General features: G+C 38.5%; 1 protein-coding gene across 1 annotated transcript in view; it reads left to right on the top strand.

The window, feature by feature from the left end:
* Positions 1 to 348: 348 nt before the first annotated feature.
* LOC122815105 (nuclear-interacting partner of ALK-like) overlaps positions 349 to 16,088 on the top strand; it is a 592,488-nt gene continuing 576,748 nt past the window's right edge. Inside the window, exon 1 of the mRNA XM_044087347.1 lies at positions 349 to 492. Coding sequence (XP_043943282.1) covers positions 459 to 492 — 34 coding nt within the window. The 5' untranslated portion in view covers positions 349 to 458. The remainder of the gene's footprint in view (positions 493 to 16,088) is intronic.

Here is a 16,088-nt window from a genome sequence, read left to right as displayed (position 1 = left end):
ACACAACTGCCCAAAGAGTGACTGTCCCTTGCAAAGTGGGACAGGTGGTAACCCCGTAGGAATTGCAGGAGTCATTATTTACTGGGCACATTGTGGGCGCTGCGAAGAGCAGTTTTGACTGCCATCAAAGATTGAAACAGTACTAACTTCATGAGTTTAATCGTACTTTGACTTAGGAATGGAATCCATTTCCGACATAGTATTAGAAACCCAAAAGAAGTGGAGAAATAAAAAACTGAAAAAAAACTATTGCTTTCCAAGACATGCTATTACAACTGCACATTTGCGCTGAACTCGGAACTATTGTTGGCGTTCACGTTGCTTGGGGAAAGATTGTGAAGGACATAACAGTAAGCCTAAGATGGCATCGCCTAGGACTGCGGTTGTTGGAAGTTTACATTTTCACACGCGTTTGTTGAGTTCAGCTTCCACGCCGCAGAAAGTCAGGGAATTACTAAATGAAGGAATTGTTGAAGACTACCTTACAGAAAAGTAAGTTTTTTATGTTATGATCATTTTAATTTTGTGAGAACTTTAATTGTTTATGTTGTCAGTTATGCGAGCGTAGCTAGCATCTGTATAGATTGTGCTTGCTGGTAAATTAGTTGTAAATTGTATGCACCTTTCGCAAGGTAGTACGCGTATACGGTTTTATGTTCAGTAGTCATCGATATGATAGCTTATCTAACTGTTTCGCTCCCAATTACGTGTGGTTATCTTTTGTGTTGTTTAAACATTACAGTAAATCTCAACTTCATTGATTTTTGGAAAATGGGAAACGTTATGTGCTCTAATATTATTGAATAGTTGCACTCGTTTCATACTTCTCACAAAGCTATACATAATGGGGGGGGGGGGGTCAAGGCCCCCAAAATAGGGACACTTAAATATTGCTCATACAAAGTTACTAGAATAACAGGTTTTGCATTAACATGAATTTTCCGAAGGCTGTTAAGTCGGAAATTAAATGTCTGCCATCAGTCCTCAAGGATTCTCCAAAAAAAAAAACCCTACAATTATATGAGAAATTGAGCATAATTATTGACTGTAGCGGAACCTTTCTTGTTGTAGAATTATGACTGTCGGTACTAGTGTATTATCGCAACCACTGGTTGCTTCCCGCTCATCACAGTTGTAAGCATGTCATATAATGTGTTCTCTATACCACTACAGTTTGTTTTGTGTTGTGTAATCGATCACAACTGAGACACATACTGATGTTGTTTCTTTATGCACTTTACTGCCAGCATACCCGCATGCTGCACGTTCCTTTTCAGAAGATTGGTGGAAATAGCACTTGGACATGAAATTCCAAGGCTTAATCACAATACACACTCCAGGAGGGAAGTCTGCATACCCAAACAATTTTCTCCCATAATATGCTGCACTTATCCTGCCTGATTAACAACTGGTTGCAAATAACTTTACTTTACCTGCTAGTTCTTTTACTTAGTCAGATCCCCATACAGAGGTTTTCTACTGCAGATACTCTGGATGAGCCTGTCAAAATTAAATGAAACTGTTCTACCAATCTGAAGAGAAACCTTTTTGGACTTAGTATTCCCTCAGCCAGGGGCTGACCCACAAAGTACCTTGATTTTTATTTTGGGTAAGTCATGACATTGCCAAAAGGGCTACCCACCCGTCTTTAGGTAGCTCTGTTTCCGTTCGTCAGAAAGCGAGCATCCATGACAAATCGAGCGTGCATGTGTAATGCACGCAAAACAGTTTTTTTTTTTCAATACCGCTTCCTGCAGGTAAAGTGCAGATATTCAACAGCAATAACGACTCTGAAAACATTTTACAGTGTCTGCTACTTTGTATTCGGAATACTGTTCTGCAGCTGAATCCTGTTTTTTTTTCCAAATAGAATTTTTATTCAATTTGCTTTAGACAACACAAAACAATTGCAGTTTAGAAATGCACATCAATGCAGAAGAGATCATACAATTAATAACTATATACAATATGTACAACAGTGCTGCTTAGGGATAATGCAACATATATGCAGGAGGGTAGGTACTGTAACTACACAATGTATTGGCCTCTGCTTAAGACATAAGTATGAGATAGGATAGAAAAACATGTATACTTATCTTGAGCCACAAAAATGAGGGGAATATGGGAAACAAAAGGGTGTTAGAGGGAAAAGAAAAAAGAAACAAAAAGGAAGAGCTTTTAGTTGTAGTTTACCAACTCCGAATATCAGTAATTAGTTGTCAGCCAAAAGCTCAAATATGACATTCCAGAATATCTGGAAATATGTATGTTTATACAAATTTGTTATTATGAGCTTTTGTGAAGTAATGTAGTTGACAGCCATATTCCTAAACCCTCTCCAGGACATTTTAGAACGATCTAGCCGATGTTTGGAGATGTAGAATTTAACTAATAAGCAAAGTCTTATTAGGATATGGAATCTTAATTTGGATAATTTAAGATTAGTAATGTGTAATATTGCCATCTCCCACGAAAGGGTTGATTTGTGGTAGCCCATCTTGTCGAGTCTCACTTTGAGAGAGCACCAAATACTGTGAGAGTAACACAAAAACAAATTATATGTAGGATATCAGCATGGGGGTAAGAGCAGCAGGTGCAAGCAGTAGACACATTAGGGTTACATTTATTTAAATATGTGGGAGTGTAGTATAAGTTATTGTTAATCATAAATTGTGTATAAGTAAGTTTTTTAAACGGGGAGAATAAAAGAGTGGATTTAATGGCTGATGACTTTTGTTCTTCTAATAAGATAGTCCCTTTTTGATCCCTGCGGTGGTGGTGCTGCGGTAGAGTTGTCGCCTCATAGCAAGATGTTGTCCCGTTCGATTCTCAGCTAGAGCATCTTCTGTGTGGAGGTGTACGTGAATGGGGCGTACCTTCGTTGAAGGTTGTGCGTCAGGGCTGGTAACCCGGTATGTAAAAATCCATTATCAATCATTAGCAGACCGGAGTTCCGCTGTGGCGACCCCTAACCGGGAAAAAGCCGAAAGACACAAGTTCGCGTATACTATCCTATCTTGATACTGAATTGTATTTATGAGAGAGGGACAGCATATTCTTCTTACTTGCTAAGATCTGTAGTAGTTTAGATACCTGGTGGAAGTCAAGAGTCAACAATACTGAGATCTTTAAGGATGCATTAATTTCTCTGATTTGCTGCAGAATTATAATGTATCCTTTAAAGAAATTTAAGGTAACTCGTAGTTCTAATGGTGAAAAAGCTTTGTGTTTATGTATACCTCAGAATGTCTAATCTTTTATTAGAGGATAATCTGCAAGGTTAATCCATGTTATTATTCAGTTTGATATTGGGATTTAAGTGGATGGGCTGAAATAGGAGAGCTTTTTCTAATTTCAGGGACTTAAAAATCTTTTGGAAGGATTTGATTTTATCCTTTAAGATGAGGTGTAATTTTAACTTTCCAAGAGTTAGTGGGTCTAAGAAGGGGAGAGCTTTGGGATTCAAACTATTTTCCAGAACATGATTATACCACATTTTTACCCAAAAGGGAGTCCACATATGGTTGTTCGGATGGTAGTTGACAGTTATAATTGATCTACTGGCATGCAGGATTCTATAGTAGAGTTGAAGGTCTGGCATGCCAAGGCCTCCCTTAGATTTTGGGAAAATAAGTCTTTGATATGACACCCTTATCGACTTTGGATGCCAGATGAACTTTGCAAGTGCTTTGTGGATTTTATTATAGAATGTGTTGGGAATGGAGGAGAGAGCTGCATAAAAATGATGAAGCTTTGGGAGGATGTTCATTTTAATGATAGATGTTTTAGCTAGTAAAGGCAGTTTCATCTGTTGCCATCTGGGCAAGTCTTGGGAAAGTGTTGACCATATTTTGGATATGTTGGAATGTACTGTAGAAGAGGAGGAGTGGTCATAGCAAATTCCTAAATATTTACAAGAGTATGTCATGTTAAAGGCGGTAGTGGTGCTGCATTAGCGTTGTCGCCTCACAGTAAGACGTTGTCCCGTTCGATTCTCAGCTAGAGCGTCTTCTGTGTGGAGACATGCATGAATGGGCGTTCCTTCATTGAAGGTTGTGCGTCAGGGCTGGTAACTCGGCACGTAAAAATCCACTACCAAACATTAGCGGACCGGAGTTCCGCTGTGGCGACCCCCAACCGGGATAAGCCGAAAGACACAACAACAACAATGTCATGTTAAAGGGAGAATCTGAAAATAGGTCTTCTCTATGGGCTGCAGGATTGATCGGGAATATGTAGGATTTATTTAGATTCATTTTATAGTCGGAGATGTGAGCAGATGTGTTTAGGTAGTGACTATTTTCTTGGTATCTGTCAAAGGATGTTCAAAATATATATTCAGGTCGTCCACAAATGTGGTCAAACCTATTTTCGTATGAAGTGTTTTGGGTATTGAGTGGTGTGTTGTTTGCCTAATGGAAAGAAAGAAAGTTTCTAGATATAAGTTGAATAGAAGAGGGGAGAGAGGACACCCTTGTCTGGTATGATTTGAGATTTTTTATCGGTTTTGAGTGTTTCTTATTTATATATAGACGCGTGTAGGAGTTATTATATAGAATCTTGATCATATTGATGAACTCGGTGGGTATATCAAAATAAGATAGCACTGTAAACAGAAAATTCCAGTTGACCCTATCAAATGCCTTACATGCGTCAAGTATCATCGCGTACCTTAGATTTTTATCTTTCTTGGTAAGGCCAATCATATAGTTTCTAGTATAAATGCTTTGTCCCAGGTATGTCTTTTGGACATGAAACCTGCTTGTTCTTTGGATATCAAGGAAATGATTGCTTTTTTTTTTTTAAGTCTGTCATCTAGCAAGGATGATAGAATTTTAATGTCAATGTTCATTAATGAGATTGGCCTGGTTTGATTTATCCAAGTTGTTTTTGGGGATTAGTATGGTCTTTGAATGGTTAATGTAAAGGTCCGATATACCATTGAGGGATATACAGTTGAATAGTTTGAGTAAGATAGGAGCTAATTTGCCTTTAAAAGTTTTATAGAAATCTGGAGAGTAACCATCTGGACCTGGAGCTTTCCAATGATATTTATAACTTCTTGTTAACTAAAAGGGGCAGATAGGATGTCTTTGTGTTCTTCATTGAGCTTTGGGAATGTGATGTTGTTGAGATAGTTTTTTATGTCAAGGATTGGGATTTGGTGATTGTTCCTCGCATAAATATCTGAATATATTTGATGGAATAGATGGAGAATTTCTGTATCTGATTTATAAAGTGCATTTTGGTAGTGAATAAGGGGTATCCTGGGTGTTTTCTGTTTGGTGATTGTTCCTCGCATAAATATCTGAATATATTTGATGGAATAGATGGAGAATTTCTGTATCTGATTTATAAAGTGCATTTTGGTAGTGAATAAGGGGTATCCTGGGTGTTTTCTGTTTGTTTTTCAATTAGTCTGGCTAATACCTTGGAGGGGGTTTGTATCCATTTGGAGTATTTTGTTATAAATCTTAATTCCTGTAGGGAGTAGTTGGATTGGTGTAGGTCAAATAATTTCCTTTTCTTATCTATCATTTCATTTTCCAGTGCTGGGGTGTGGTTAATTTGAAGCCTATCATCCAATTCTCTAATCTCGGACATCAGATGGTTTTCTTTTTCTTTCCTCATTTTTTTGAGATGTGTGGATTTTTGAATAAATATTTCTCTGATTACGGTTTTACATGCAGCCCACTGGATGTCATAGGGAATATCTACTTTGCGAGGGTCAATATTAAACTTCACTAGAGCTATGGCTATCTCATCAGTAACTGATGAGTTGTGCAGAATATTATTATTTAGAGACCAATTAGTGGCTGTAGATGTTGTTCTAGGTGGGCTGTGTGCAAAATTTATTATTAAAGTAATCTTTGAATGATCTGAGAAAAGCCTGGGATCAACAAGATATTTTAATTGCTATTTTATTAGTATTTTGGAGATTGGAAAGAAATCCTGTACGTGACTAAGAGTTATGGCAACTAGAAAAATGTGTAGTTATTATTGTTTCGAGTGCCATCACCAAAGGATACAGGGTCAACCAGTCCAAAATCTGAGATTAAATCCAACAAGGGAAGGGAGGCTTGTGTATTATATAATTTAGATTTACTAGAGCGGTCAAGGTTTGGGTCAATTACTGCGTTCCAATCTCCCCCCAGAATATAATAATAGTTTGGAAAGTTAAGTAAGATGTTATAGATTTTCAAAATGAAGCCATGTTGCCCTGAGCATGGTCCATAGAGAGTTAGGACTAAGACTGGCTTGGCAAGTAGTGGGGTTAGGCAAGTGAAATAACACCATCTACCCTCTTGGTCTGAACCCTTATCTATACTGGTGGGTTTAAATGAATTTTTAGTAATAATTGCTACCCCTTTAGAATTGCAACTATTGCCTGCTGAAATTATATCCTTTACCCATTTCCTTTTCTTTTCGTTTCTCCAGTCTTCTTCAGCCATATGAGATTCTTGAATAAGACCAATATCTGCTTCTGATTTTAAGAGAAGGTGCCTTAGAAGATTTATTTTGTTTTTGTCTTGGAGCCCTCTGACTTTCCAGGAAGATAGTTTCCACACCTTATCTATATTTTTTCAGGACTTCTGTTTAAGTTGAACGTGATTATGAAGTAATTAAGAGGCAGAGATCTAATGTGAGGCTAAAGGTTAATTTGCCAGTTAAGTATCTTTGTATTAGCTAATGAGAATGCAGCACTGGACTTTCTCAAACTTCCCCCAGTGCCTACCCACATATCCCCTATATTTGAGAGAGAGAGAATAAAAGAACAGGTAAACTTATTTTTAAAGCATTTCTGTGGTTGACAAAAACAAAATAACTAAATTTTACATTCTGTGTACATCATTGACTTAATTCCAAACGTCATCATCAGGTACTCTACTTAACATATCCAACTAGCTCTTAACTAGAGGTTCTGCCAAATGCTGAGTGTGTAACATTGACTATGTAACTTAACAAATATAGTTGTTAGGCATTTTATACATTGAAGTAGTATACAGGACTATAGTTCAACTTTAGAAAAGGGAAAGAGAGAAGGGAGGAGAAATATTGAAGAACCAATGCATGTGTGTACAAAGGAAGAGCAGTTATTGTAAATAGTTATAAATAATGTTTACAGATTATATAAATATATAATAAAAAGATAAACAAAAGGGCACTTGGAAAACATCACTCATTGTTAAACATAGTATAGCTGTTAGAGCCTTTAACACTGCCCTATAGTTTACGTTGGTTGGTGATTGTTATGCTTTTCCGATTAACACCAAATATGTTAACTGCGATTTACACAAACTTCAAAGATATTACATGTATTTATCCCTATCACAAACATTTATTTTGCATATAAACTCTACACCAAATGAGAAAGTTTATGCTTTTCCCAATCAAACAGTTCACTGTGGACCAGTCAGGCTAAATATCGGACATTACATCAGTGTTCTTGTTGTCTAAGGGTTGACAATCGGTAGTGATTTGCTTTTCTGACACTTTGTGTAAATTTCAGATTATCATTCAGGTAGAGACAAGAAAAAAAGTCACCTTGGGTAGAGAAAGAGGTGGTAACTACCCGGAAAAACCTAACACCGGAATGTGCTGAGCTGTTAGGCTAATATATACCAGTCAGCTATCTTTATACAGGTAATATCGTAAAGCGCGACCTTTAGGAGAGATGCACATTAATGTCATCATACACAGCGTTACTCTTACTATGATTTAATTCACTTCTGGACACAACCTTAATCGACTAATTGAACAAGTTGTCTTTTAGGGCACAGAGAGTTCAAGAGTCACTGCTTTTCCAGAAAACTCAGTGGTCAGTATTATTTTCTGACAGAACGAAACATAAAGAAAATTCCTTCAAACTGTTACCCTGTTGAATCACAGTTGCAGTCCGTTCTGCTACCCCTGTATTTGATTAACTCCCATCTTCTGCCATTAAACTCAGGAAACAGTTGCAGTCCGTTCTGCTACCCCTGTATTTGATTAACTCCCATCTTCTGCCATTAAACTCAGGAAACATGTCATTCACCTAGATGCTTTTCTATTCCAAAATAATCTCTTTTTAAGTAACGTCTACAATAATGTAAGTTATGAGGAATTGCCCTGACTTGTATGAGCGCACATCTGCGAGGGTGACTGCCAGCAGTACTCCTCACCTTAATAATTCCCTTGGCAATGTTCCGCATTTAATGCATCTTCCTGACTGCATCGATCTGTAGTTAAGAAAGTCCTTTGCTGCGAAGAGAGGTAAGGATTTTCAGAGAAAAGCCCTATGGAGACCCCTCGAATCGGGCTGTGTCTGCAGGAAGCTCTGATTACCTTTGCGGTGCACTTGCCTAATAAGTTTGCCACTGCTTAAGGGTATCCCTGGCTGCATCACTTCAATTTAAACATTCCTGGGGTCTAGAATTGATCGCAAATCTTTTTTCTTTTAACTAAAATCATCTTATTTTATGAAAGTTAGTGTGCAGCTGAGTCGAGGTCGGAAGGATGGGACCGGGAGAAGTAAACATCAGATCTGGTAAGGAATGAAGGAGTATTTACCGTCACTATGCTTCCGGTAATTTTCCAAAGCATTTTAAGAATATCGGATTTGCTTCCTTGGGCGAAGCCATACTATACTTTGTTATTCTGGTAAAAAGAGAGAGTATTTGGGAATCTCATTTGGAACTTAATCTTGTGTTTAATTAGTTCTGCACAATATGGGGAAAGGTTGCAACGTCTTTCTTTGATTTCTAGGAGAGATCCTGAGATATGGAGATTGTGTAGGTTTTCCATATAAAGTGTTTTTGTTTTTTATATGTAGATAGGATCACTTGTATATCTTGATAATTAAGGAGCTTCACGTAAATGGAGCTTGGGCTTGTGGTGCTTTGACTTTTATATAGAGCTCGGTGTGCTCTTTCAATTATACATTAATTTGGAGACTCTCTTGGATGCAGTAATGAGCTGAAAATTTGCTTAAGTGTGGGGGTCAGTTGATTCTGCTCATATTTTTCTGGTAAGCCTCTGATGATAAGATTATTCCATCTGCTCCTCGCTTCTAAGTCTAGAATTTTTGATTGTATGTCAGAGCCTTGTCTTTAGATCTCACTTCTGTTTTTAGATGCTCTGTCTCCATTTCATTAGATTTGATTCTCCCCTCTACTGAATCCATTCTCTCAGCAATTTGTTTTAATGTGCCTCCAAATGTATTAAGCTGATCCGAGAAACCTTGGACAACAGATTGCAGAGGTAAAAGGGTGCTTTTCAGATCCTCCATACTGATGGTATTTTCTATTTTTTGTTTTGTGCAGTCTTTTTAATTTGTTCCTGTTGTGCTTTAGTTGTTTTGTCTTTTGGAGGTAACTTCTTTTTCCGGGGGAAACTATTGCTGATAGCTTGGTTTTGGAAGTTTGAGTGTCCATGCCTTCTGCTACTTTAGGCATTTTCTCACTGCGGCTTTGGTTTCTTTTTTTCCCTCGTGGTCGCTGTCTGTTGTTGAGGTGCTGAAACCTTCAGGCCTCTTATTTTACACGTAGAAACTCATGATCTACTCTTGTTAGACAGTAAAAAGGATTTATCTGATGGTATTCGCGATTTTGAAGGTTGTTAAGACAAAATCGGGATAAGTGCAGGTTTTCCTTCTCTTTAGGCTGTTTGTAGCTTATGAGTTGCTGGCTAATGCAGTATTTTCATAGATATGGGTAAGCGCTTTGTGGAGAGGGTGCTACTCAGACGACCACCATCTTGGAATCCCAGCTGAATCCTGTTTTTACAAGGATTGTCAGAACTGTTGACACCAAATCGTAGACAGTTTTATCTTGTAAATATTTTTTATGTATAGTTGTATTTGGAATGTACGTTATACATCGTTGTATTGTATTTATCTCCTGTGGAACTTTTATTAGCCCTATTGCTCTACATATTTCTTTAATATTATTTATTAATCGACATTAATTTATGTTATATTTTTATTGTACTGGAGCATTTAGTCCATTTTCAGTGGAGGCCCGGGGAGATCAGTCCAGTCGGACACTACAAATGATAAAAAAAAAAAAAAAGTCAAAAATTTGGACAGTTGCGAGCTATGGACCAGTTTTCATGCCATCACAGATCCCTTCAGAAAGTTTTTGTAATTTTTTTTTTTATTTGTGGTAAATTGTTTGATTCCAATTCTTTTTAAATGGAAATTTATAGTTTTGCATAAACCTTAAGACAAAAAATCTGAAAGGAAACTCATTCTATAGTGGAAAAAACTGTAATAACAGTAGGGGTGTACCGACTCAGATTATAGCTACTAAAAGTTAGAGATACACGAAGGATTGCTATCACTTGACCTAAAATTTGCCATGGTTAGGTACATCTGTCTTAAAAGAACTTGCTTGTTGTGTTTTTTTTTTTTTTTTCTTTTATGGTCAACTCCACTTCATAGAATGTGATGTGGAATTCTGTTCTTCAGACAACCTTTGTGTAGATCTGCACTGTACCTCTCAACTGCTTAGTGCGCTAAATCTGGAAAAGCTAAAAAAATGGGGATGGCAAAGGCCTCGCAATAGGTACAGATGTTAATTATGGCTTTTTTCCTCGCAATAGGTACAGATGTTAATTATGGCTTTTTTTAAATTTAGAAAGTTGGTAGAATAACAGGTTTTGCAGTAACTTACATTTTCTGAAGGATACAAAGTCTGAAATTAAGTTTGTCACTATATAATAACTTCAGGTCTCCCTGTTTGATAGCGAACCACACATTTTTATATGGAACATAATGAAAATATTAGACAAAAAAACAGATGTTCTGTGAAAATTTGGACAGTTGAGAGGTATGAATTGTGTACAGATGTATTTGCAATGAATTAAAGAAGTGGTGCATTTTTGACTGTTCATGTCAGAGTATATTTTTTAAATTAAATGAAAAATAGAAGGTGAGAAGATTCATGAATATTATTAGCAGTAAAAACAAAATATAATAACTGTGTGACTATGATGACATGAGAGGTTAGAATTGAACTGCAGAAAAGGAAAGTGATGTCAGAAGATCACGAGGTAGTAGATGTGTGGCTACTTATTGTTGGCAAACAGACAGTAAAATGTAGGTGCACCTTATCAGTAAAATAATTCTTAACATAGTACTAGGCAAAATCGAATTAAGTCTATAAAATTTAAGGAAAAGATTCCTGAAGTTGAGCAGAATGACAGTGTGAAGTGCAGATTATTTGGAAGGTTTTAAAAATTCCCTAAAGAGTACACTATAAGAAATATTGGGGGAGCAAATGGCTTTAACTAAGTAACTTTATTCTTTTGAGCTGGGATACAGGATCTGAATTTTCTGTATATACTAAGGGATTAGTAAGTCTAAATCTGTTGGCTGCCAAAAAAAAAAAAAAAAAAAAAAAAAAGTTACTGGAAAATGGAAACCAAATTCTATTGGCTGCCCCCCCAAAAGCATTTACTGTAAAGTGGAAACCAAATTCTAAGCCATCTGTATAAGAACATTTTGAATATTATAAAATAAATGGAAGTGGGACCTTTACAAAAGGAAAGGAATAAATTCCATAGAACTACACAGAATTTGTAGGAACAAAACATGCAAAATAATGTTCAGCAGGTGGAGTGAGGTTTCAAGAAAGGCAGGAATTGAGCAGTTTATCCAATGTTGGACAAAATAACAGTTGTTATAAAGAAAACATATATGTAAAGTATCTAAATAAAAAATGTTAATATGGTTTATTGTATTTTCTGTTAATGAATGTGTGTCTCGTGTCTTAAAGTGGTAATTTAGTATAGTAAAGGCGCTAAAGTTACGCACCCCATAAAAAAAGCAGAATGACTGTGCAGGAAATAAGATATGACACAAATGAAACTTGTTAGATTAATCCTTCATTATGTTTTCCTGAAAGTTTTAAGATTCAAAGCAGTTTGCTGTTAAAATTGACATTTTCGTAGAAGGATGGCTTACAAACATGTGGACCAGAAAAACATGAAAAATTAAATGGATTAAAGATGGGACAGTTGTCTCTCATCCAGTCAGCAGAAAACACTCACATTTGTGGGTTCTGTTAAGGCAGTTTTATTATGTACAAACACTTCAGCACTGAGGCTTAATAACTTTAACTTGGATCAACTTGTAAACCAACTGACTGTTGCACATACCTGCTCACTCTCTGGCTGCACACTCAAGATGACAGTGAAGCTAGCATGTGCTTGCTATTTGTATGCACGTGCTGATCTTGAAATGCTTCTTAAGGGTACAACACACACACACTATTCTACATCCTCCCCCTTTGAGAAGTAGGTCATGCAATATTGATGACATCAGTTGACATCCAGTTAATACAAATAATTCTTTGTCATGGAATTATACAGAACTAAATACATATATATGTCTAGGTTGCTGTATATTTCACACTAGGTCTGGAAATACAACCAAATTGTGTGACACAGAAATTAGAATTCGTTCTAGCAACTGGGACTGTCTCTGCTGAATGTTCAACTTTGTGGACACCAGGAACATCATCAGGAATGGAAGTAGAAGTTAAGACATGTTCTGCAACAGTAACATTGTCTGGATTGCTCTGAGATCTAGAGTCTATCACAGGAACAATGCTGCGATATTGATTCTGATACAGGAAGAAGATGTCTGCGATTTCTCCTGTACTCCACATCCTCAGATTCTATGAAGTAGGACCTCGTCTTGGCACATATCCCTGTTACTTGACCAATCTGTTTGAAACCTTTTGCCATTTGTATCCTCACTGTCTCTCCTTCTCTCAATGGATGAAGAAATCTGCTCGATTTAGTATAGGTTAGTGGCATTGCACGAAGTATCGGAGACCATCCATGTGCAACTAACAGTGGGCAAGACTGCTTTTCAGTTTATAGCATCCTACAGACCACCCTCTCAAAGTCAGGAATCCCACTCGGCTTTCCTGAAAACATTGGAGAACATGAAGATCTCTCCGAACACCATTATATTGGGTGACTTCAACTACCCAAATATTGACTGGGAGCACTACTCAAGCCCCAGCACCTTAGCCCAAAGGTTCCTGGAAATTATAAACTCAAATGCTATGGAACAACTAGTCACCACTCCCACAAGAGGGACAACATACTAGACCTGATCATTACCAACATGGGGACTCTATGCTCCACACCAGAAGTATATCCCTCATTGGTAAGATCAGACCATAAATTAATTTCACTGGATGTCCACATCCCGACCCCGCCCCAGCCCAGAAAACCACAGTGAAAAACTTCTCAAAAGCAAACTTCTCACTTCTCAAAACCGAAGTGGAATCCTTCAAGGCCCCAGGGCCAGTGGAAACTACGGCCCAAACTGCAGAATCCTATATAAACGCATTCTATGGACATCTCCAGGAATGCATGGATCATGCTATCCCAAACAAAACCAAGACCCAATCATCCAAAGGCAGGCGTCCAGTCTGATGGACCCCTGCCATAAATAAACTGTACAACAGAAGGAGGAAGCTACTACATGATAGAGCAAAATCCCTAATAGGGAAGGCATCTCTGATCAGTACTAGCAAAAAATTACGATCCCTGATAAAATCCTTCAAGGCCAGCTTCGAGAGAAAAGTTGCACAGGACACCAAAGACAATCATAAGGCTTTTTTCAGTTATGTTAGAAACCTGGGATGCAACTCCCAGACTTGTTCTGAGTTGATTCTAAACGACAAAAAATACACTGAACCCACAGACATTGCCAATATCCTGGCAGACAGGTTCAGTGCAAACTTCTCCCAAAAGAGCAAGTATCTATCCGGCAGAGGGCTGCCTCCCAAACATCTCTGATGCTCAGGTGAAGGCTGCCCTCTCCAAAGCAAAAAACTGCTTCCATGGGACCAGATGGCGTCCCGGTTTGCGCCCTACATGAACTCCAAGAGGAACTAATCCCTCAAATAAAACAGCTATACAATCTCAGCCTCACTACAGGATATGTGCCCACAGAATGGCGTGACAGCAACAGTGGTCCCACTCCACAAAGGTGGAGCCTCTACGGACCCTGGAAACTATCGCCCATAAGCCTGACTAGCTTAGTCTGCAAGGCTATGGAGAGGATCATCATGGAGCTCATAAACAAAGACATTGGGGACCTACAGACACTAGATCCTACCCAGTTCGGCTTTGTCAAGGGCAGATCCTGCCTTTTGAACCTGGTTGACTTCTTGAAACAGTCACCAAAGCCATAGATGAAGGGAAGGTAGTCCACACAGCCTATCTGGACCTTGCAAAGGCATTTGACACAATACCCCACTCGGGCATCATAGATAAGCTATCCAGCTTAAATATAAACCCCTATGTCACAAGATGGGTCGCAAACTGGCTCAAAGACAGAACCCACAGAGTGAGAGTTGCTGGAGCCATGTCAGACTCGAAACCGGTCACAAGTGGCGTCCCACAGGGTTCTGTCCTGGGACCACTCTTGTTCGGTATATACTTTTCCGAGGTACAGGCAAACGTGGGAGGACTATGGCTCAGCAAGTTCGCCGACGACTGCAAACTGGGCGCCATAATCCACTCTCCAGCTGACACAAACATCCTTCAAAAAGGTCTCACAGAGACAGATAACTGGTGCCAGCGCTATGGTTTAAAGCTAAATGCCAAAAAATGTATAGTCATACCCTTTGGCAAAAACAATGTGCCCACAAATTACCACATAGGCGGAAACCCATTAAGTACAGAGAAAGTTATTAGGGACCTGGGGACCCAAGTTGATAGCAATCTCTCCTTTGAAAACCACATTGCCAAAGTGGTTAGAAAGACCTTCTACATAGCCCACCTCCTCACGAAGGGTTTCACATCTAGATCAAGAGAGGTAATCGTGCCCCTTTATTCATCCCTCATCAGTCCCATCATAGAATACAATGCCCCTTTTGGGATGTACCTTACCCGACACCTGAAGCAATTAGAAAGACCCCAAAAGTATCTCACCAAGAGGATCAAGGGTCTCAAACAGATGCCGTATGCTGCTCGGTTAAAAAAAACTCCAGCTCTACTCAGTTGCATACCGCCTACTTCAAGGCGATCTATGCCTGACATACAAAGCTATGTCATATCCAGAATTAATGGACATGCTCCACCTCAGTAAATCTAAATCCCTTAGAGCCACACGCTTGAGGGACGAACCTCAGCACAGAAATAAATAGAACTTGCTGGAGGGACAGGTTCATAACCCAGAGGCTCCCTTCACTCTGGAATAGAATTCCAGTTCATGTGAGGCAGAACACCTAAGAAGAATCTCGATAGGTGGATGGGGGATCGTAGGTTTGTCCCAGGGATTACTCCCGTGTCACTGTTGGACAGAGGCACAGTAAACTAAACCTTAAAAAGGGCACAGTATACTCAAATCAAGGGGTGGCGTAAGCCATACAGAATCGGGCTAGGCTTATAATTGCCCCAGGGCAGATAGCCTAGTATGAACCTATGAACCTATAGCTGGACTTCTAGAAAGAACACTTTCTGTATAATTGGTCTTTGTTCTTTTCTTTGCTTTTTGCCTCAACAAACTGGAACTGATAGGCAATGTTGTTCTGGTTTGCCTAGATAGAAGTCTCTGAGCAGGCGAGCCAAGTATATCGTCACGGGGCATGTTTCTGAGATTGTGTAAATACAAAAAGCGGTATTATCATGCTTTGACTTCTCTAGTAATTACCTTGCACTCTGTACTGCATGTTCAGCTAGTCCATTTGACTGTGGATATTCTGCATTACTAGTAGCATGTACAAAGTCCCATTTTTTGCAAATTTCTAAAACAGCTAACTGGTAAATTGGGTACCGTTGTCAGAAATAACTTTGTGTGGACTACCATGGACTGAGAAATGATGTTTCAACTTGGTGATAACAGCAGTGGATGTTAGCTTAGGCAGTAAATTGATCTCAGACCAGTTCGAATAAGAGTCTACCAACACGAAGTAATGCTGATTGTTCCACTCAAATATATCTGTGACTACTGGTGACCAAGGTAGTTCAGGAACTTGACTTAGCTGAAGTGGTTCTTTTTGCAAATGTGGTTTAGTGCTGTTGCATACTGAACAAGAAGAACCGTACCTTCTCGATATCTTTTGCTAGAGAAGGCCAAAAAA

The sequence above is a fragment of the Protopterus annectens genome, chromosome 11.part0 (assembly GCF_019279795.1).
Source record: "Protopterus annectens isolate FY-2018-M chromosome 11.part0, PAN1.0, whole genome shotgun sequence".
NCBI classification, from domain to species: Eukaryota; Metazoa; Chordata; order Ceratodontiformes; family Protopteridae; genus Protopterus; species Protopterus annectens.
The sequence above is the reverse complement of the archived record's forward strand: the minus strand, read 5'-3'. Positions and strand labels throughout refer to the sequence as shown.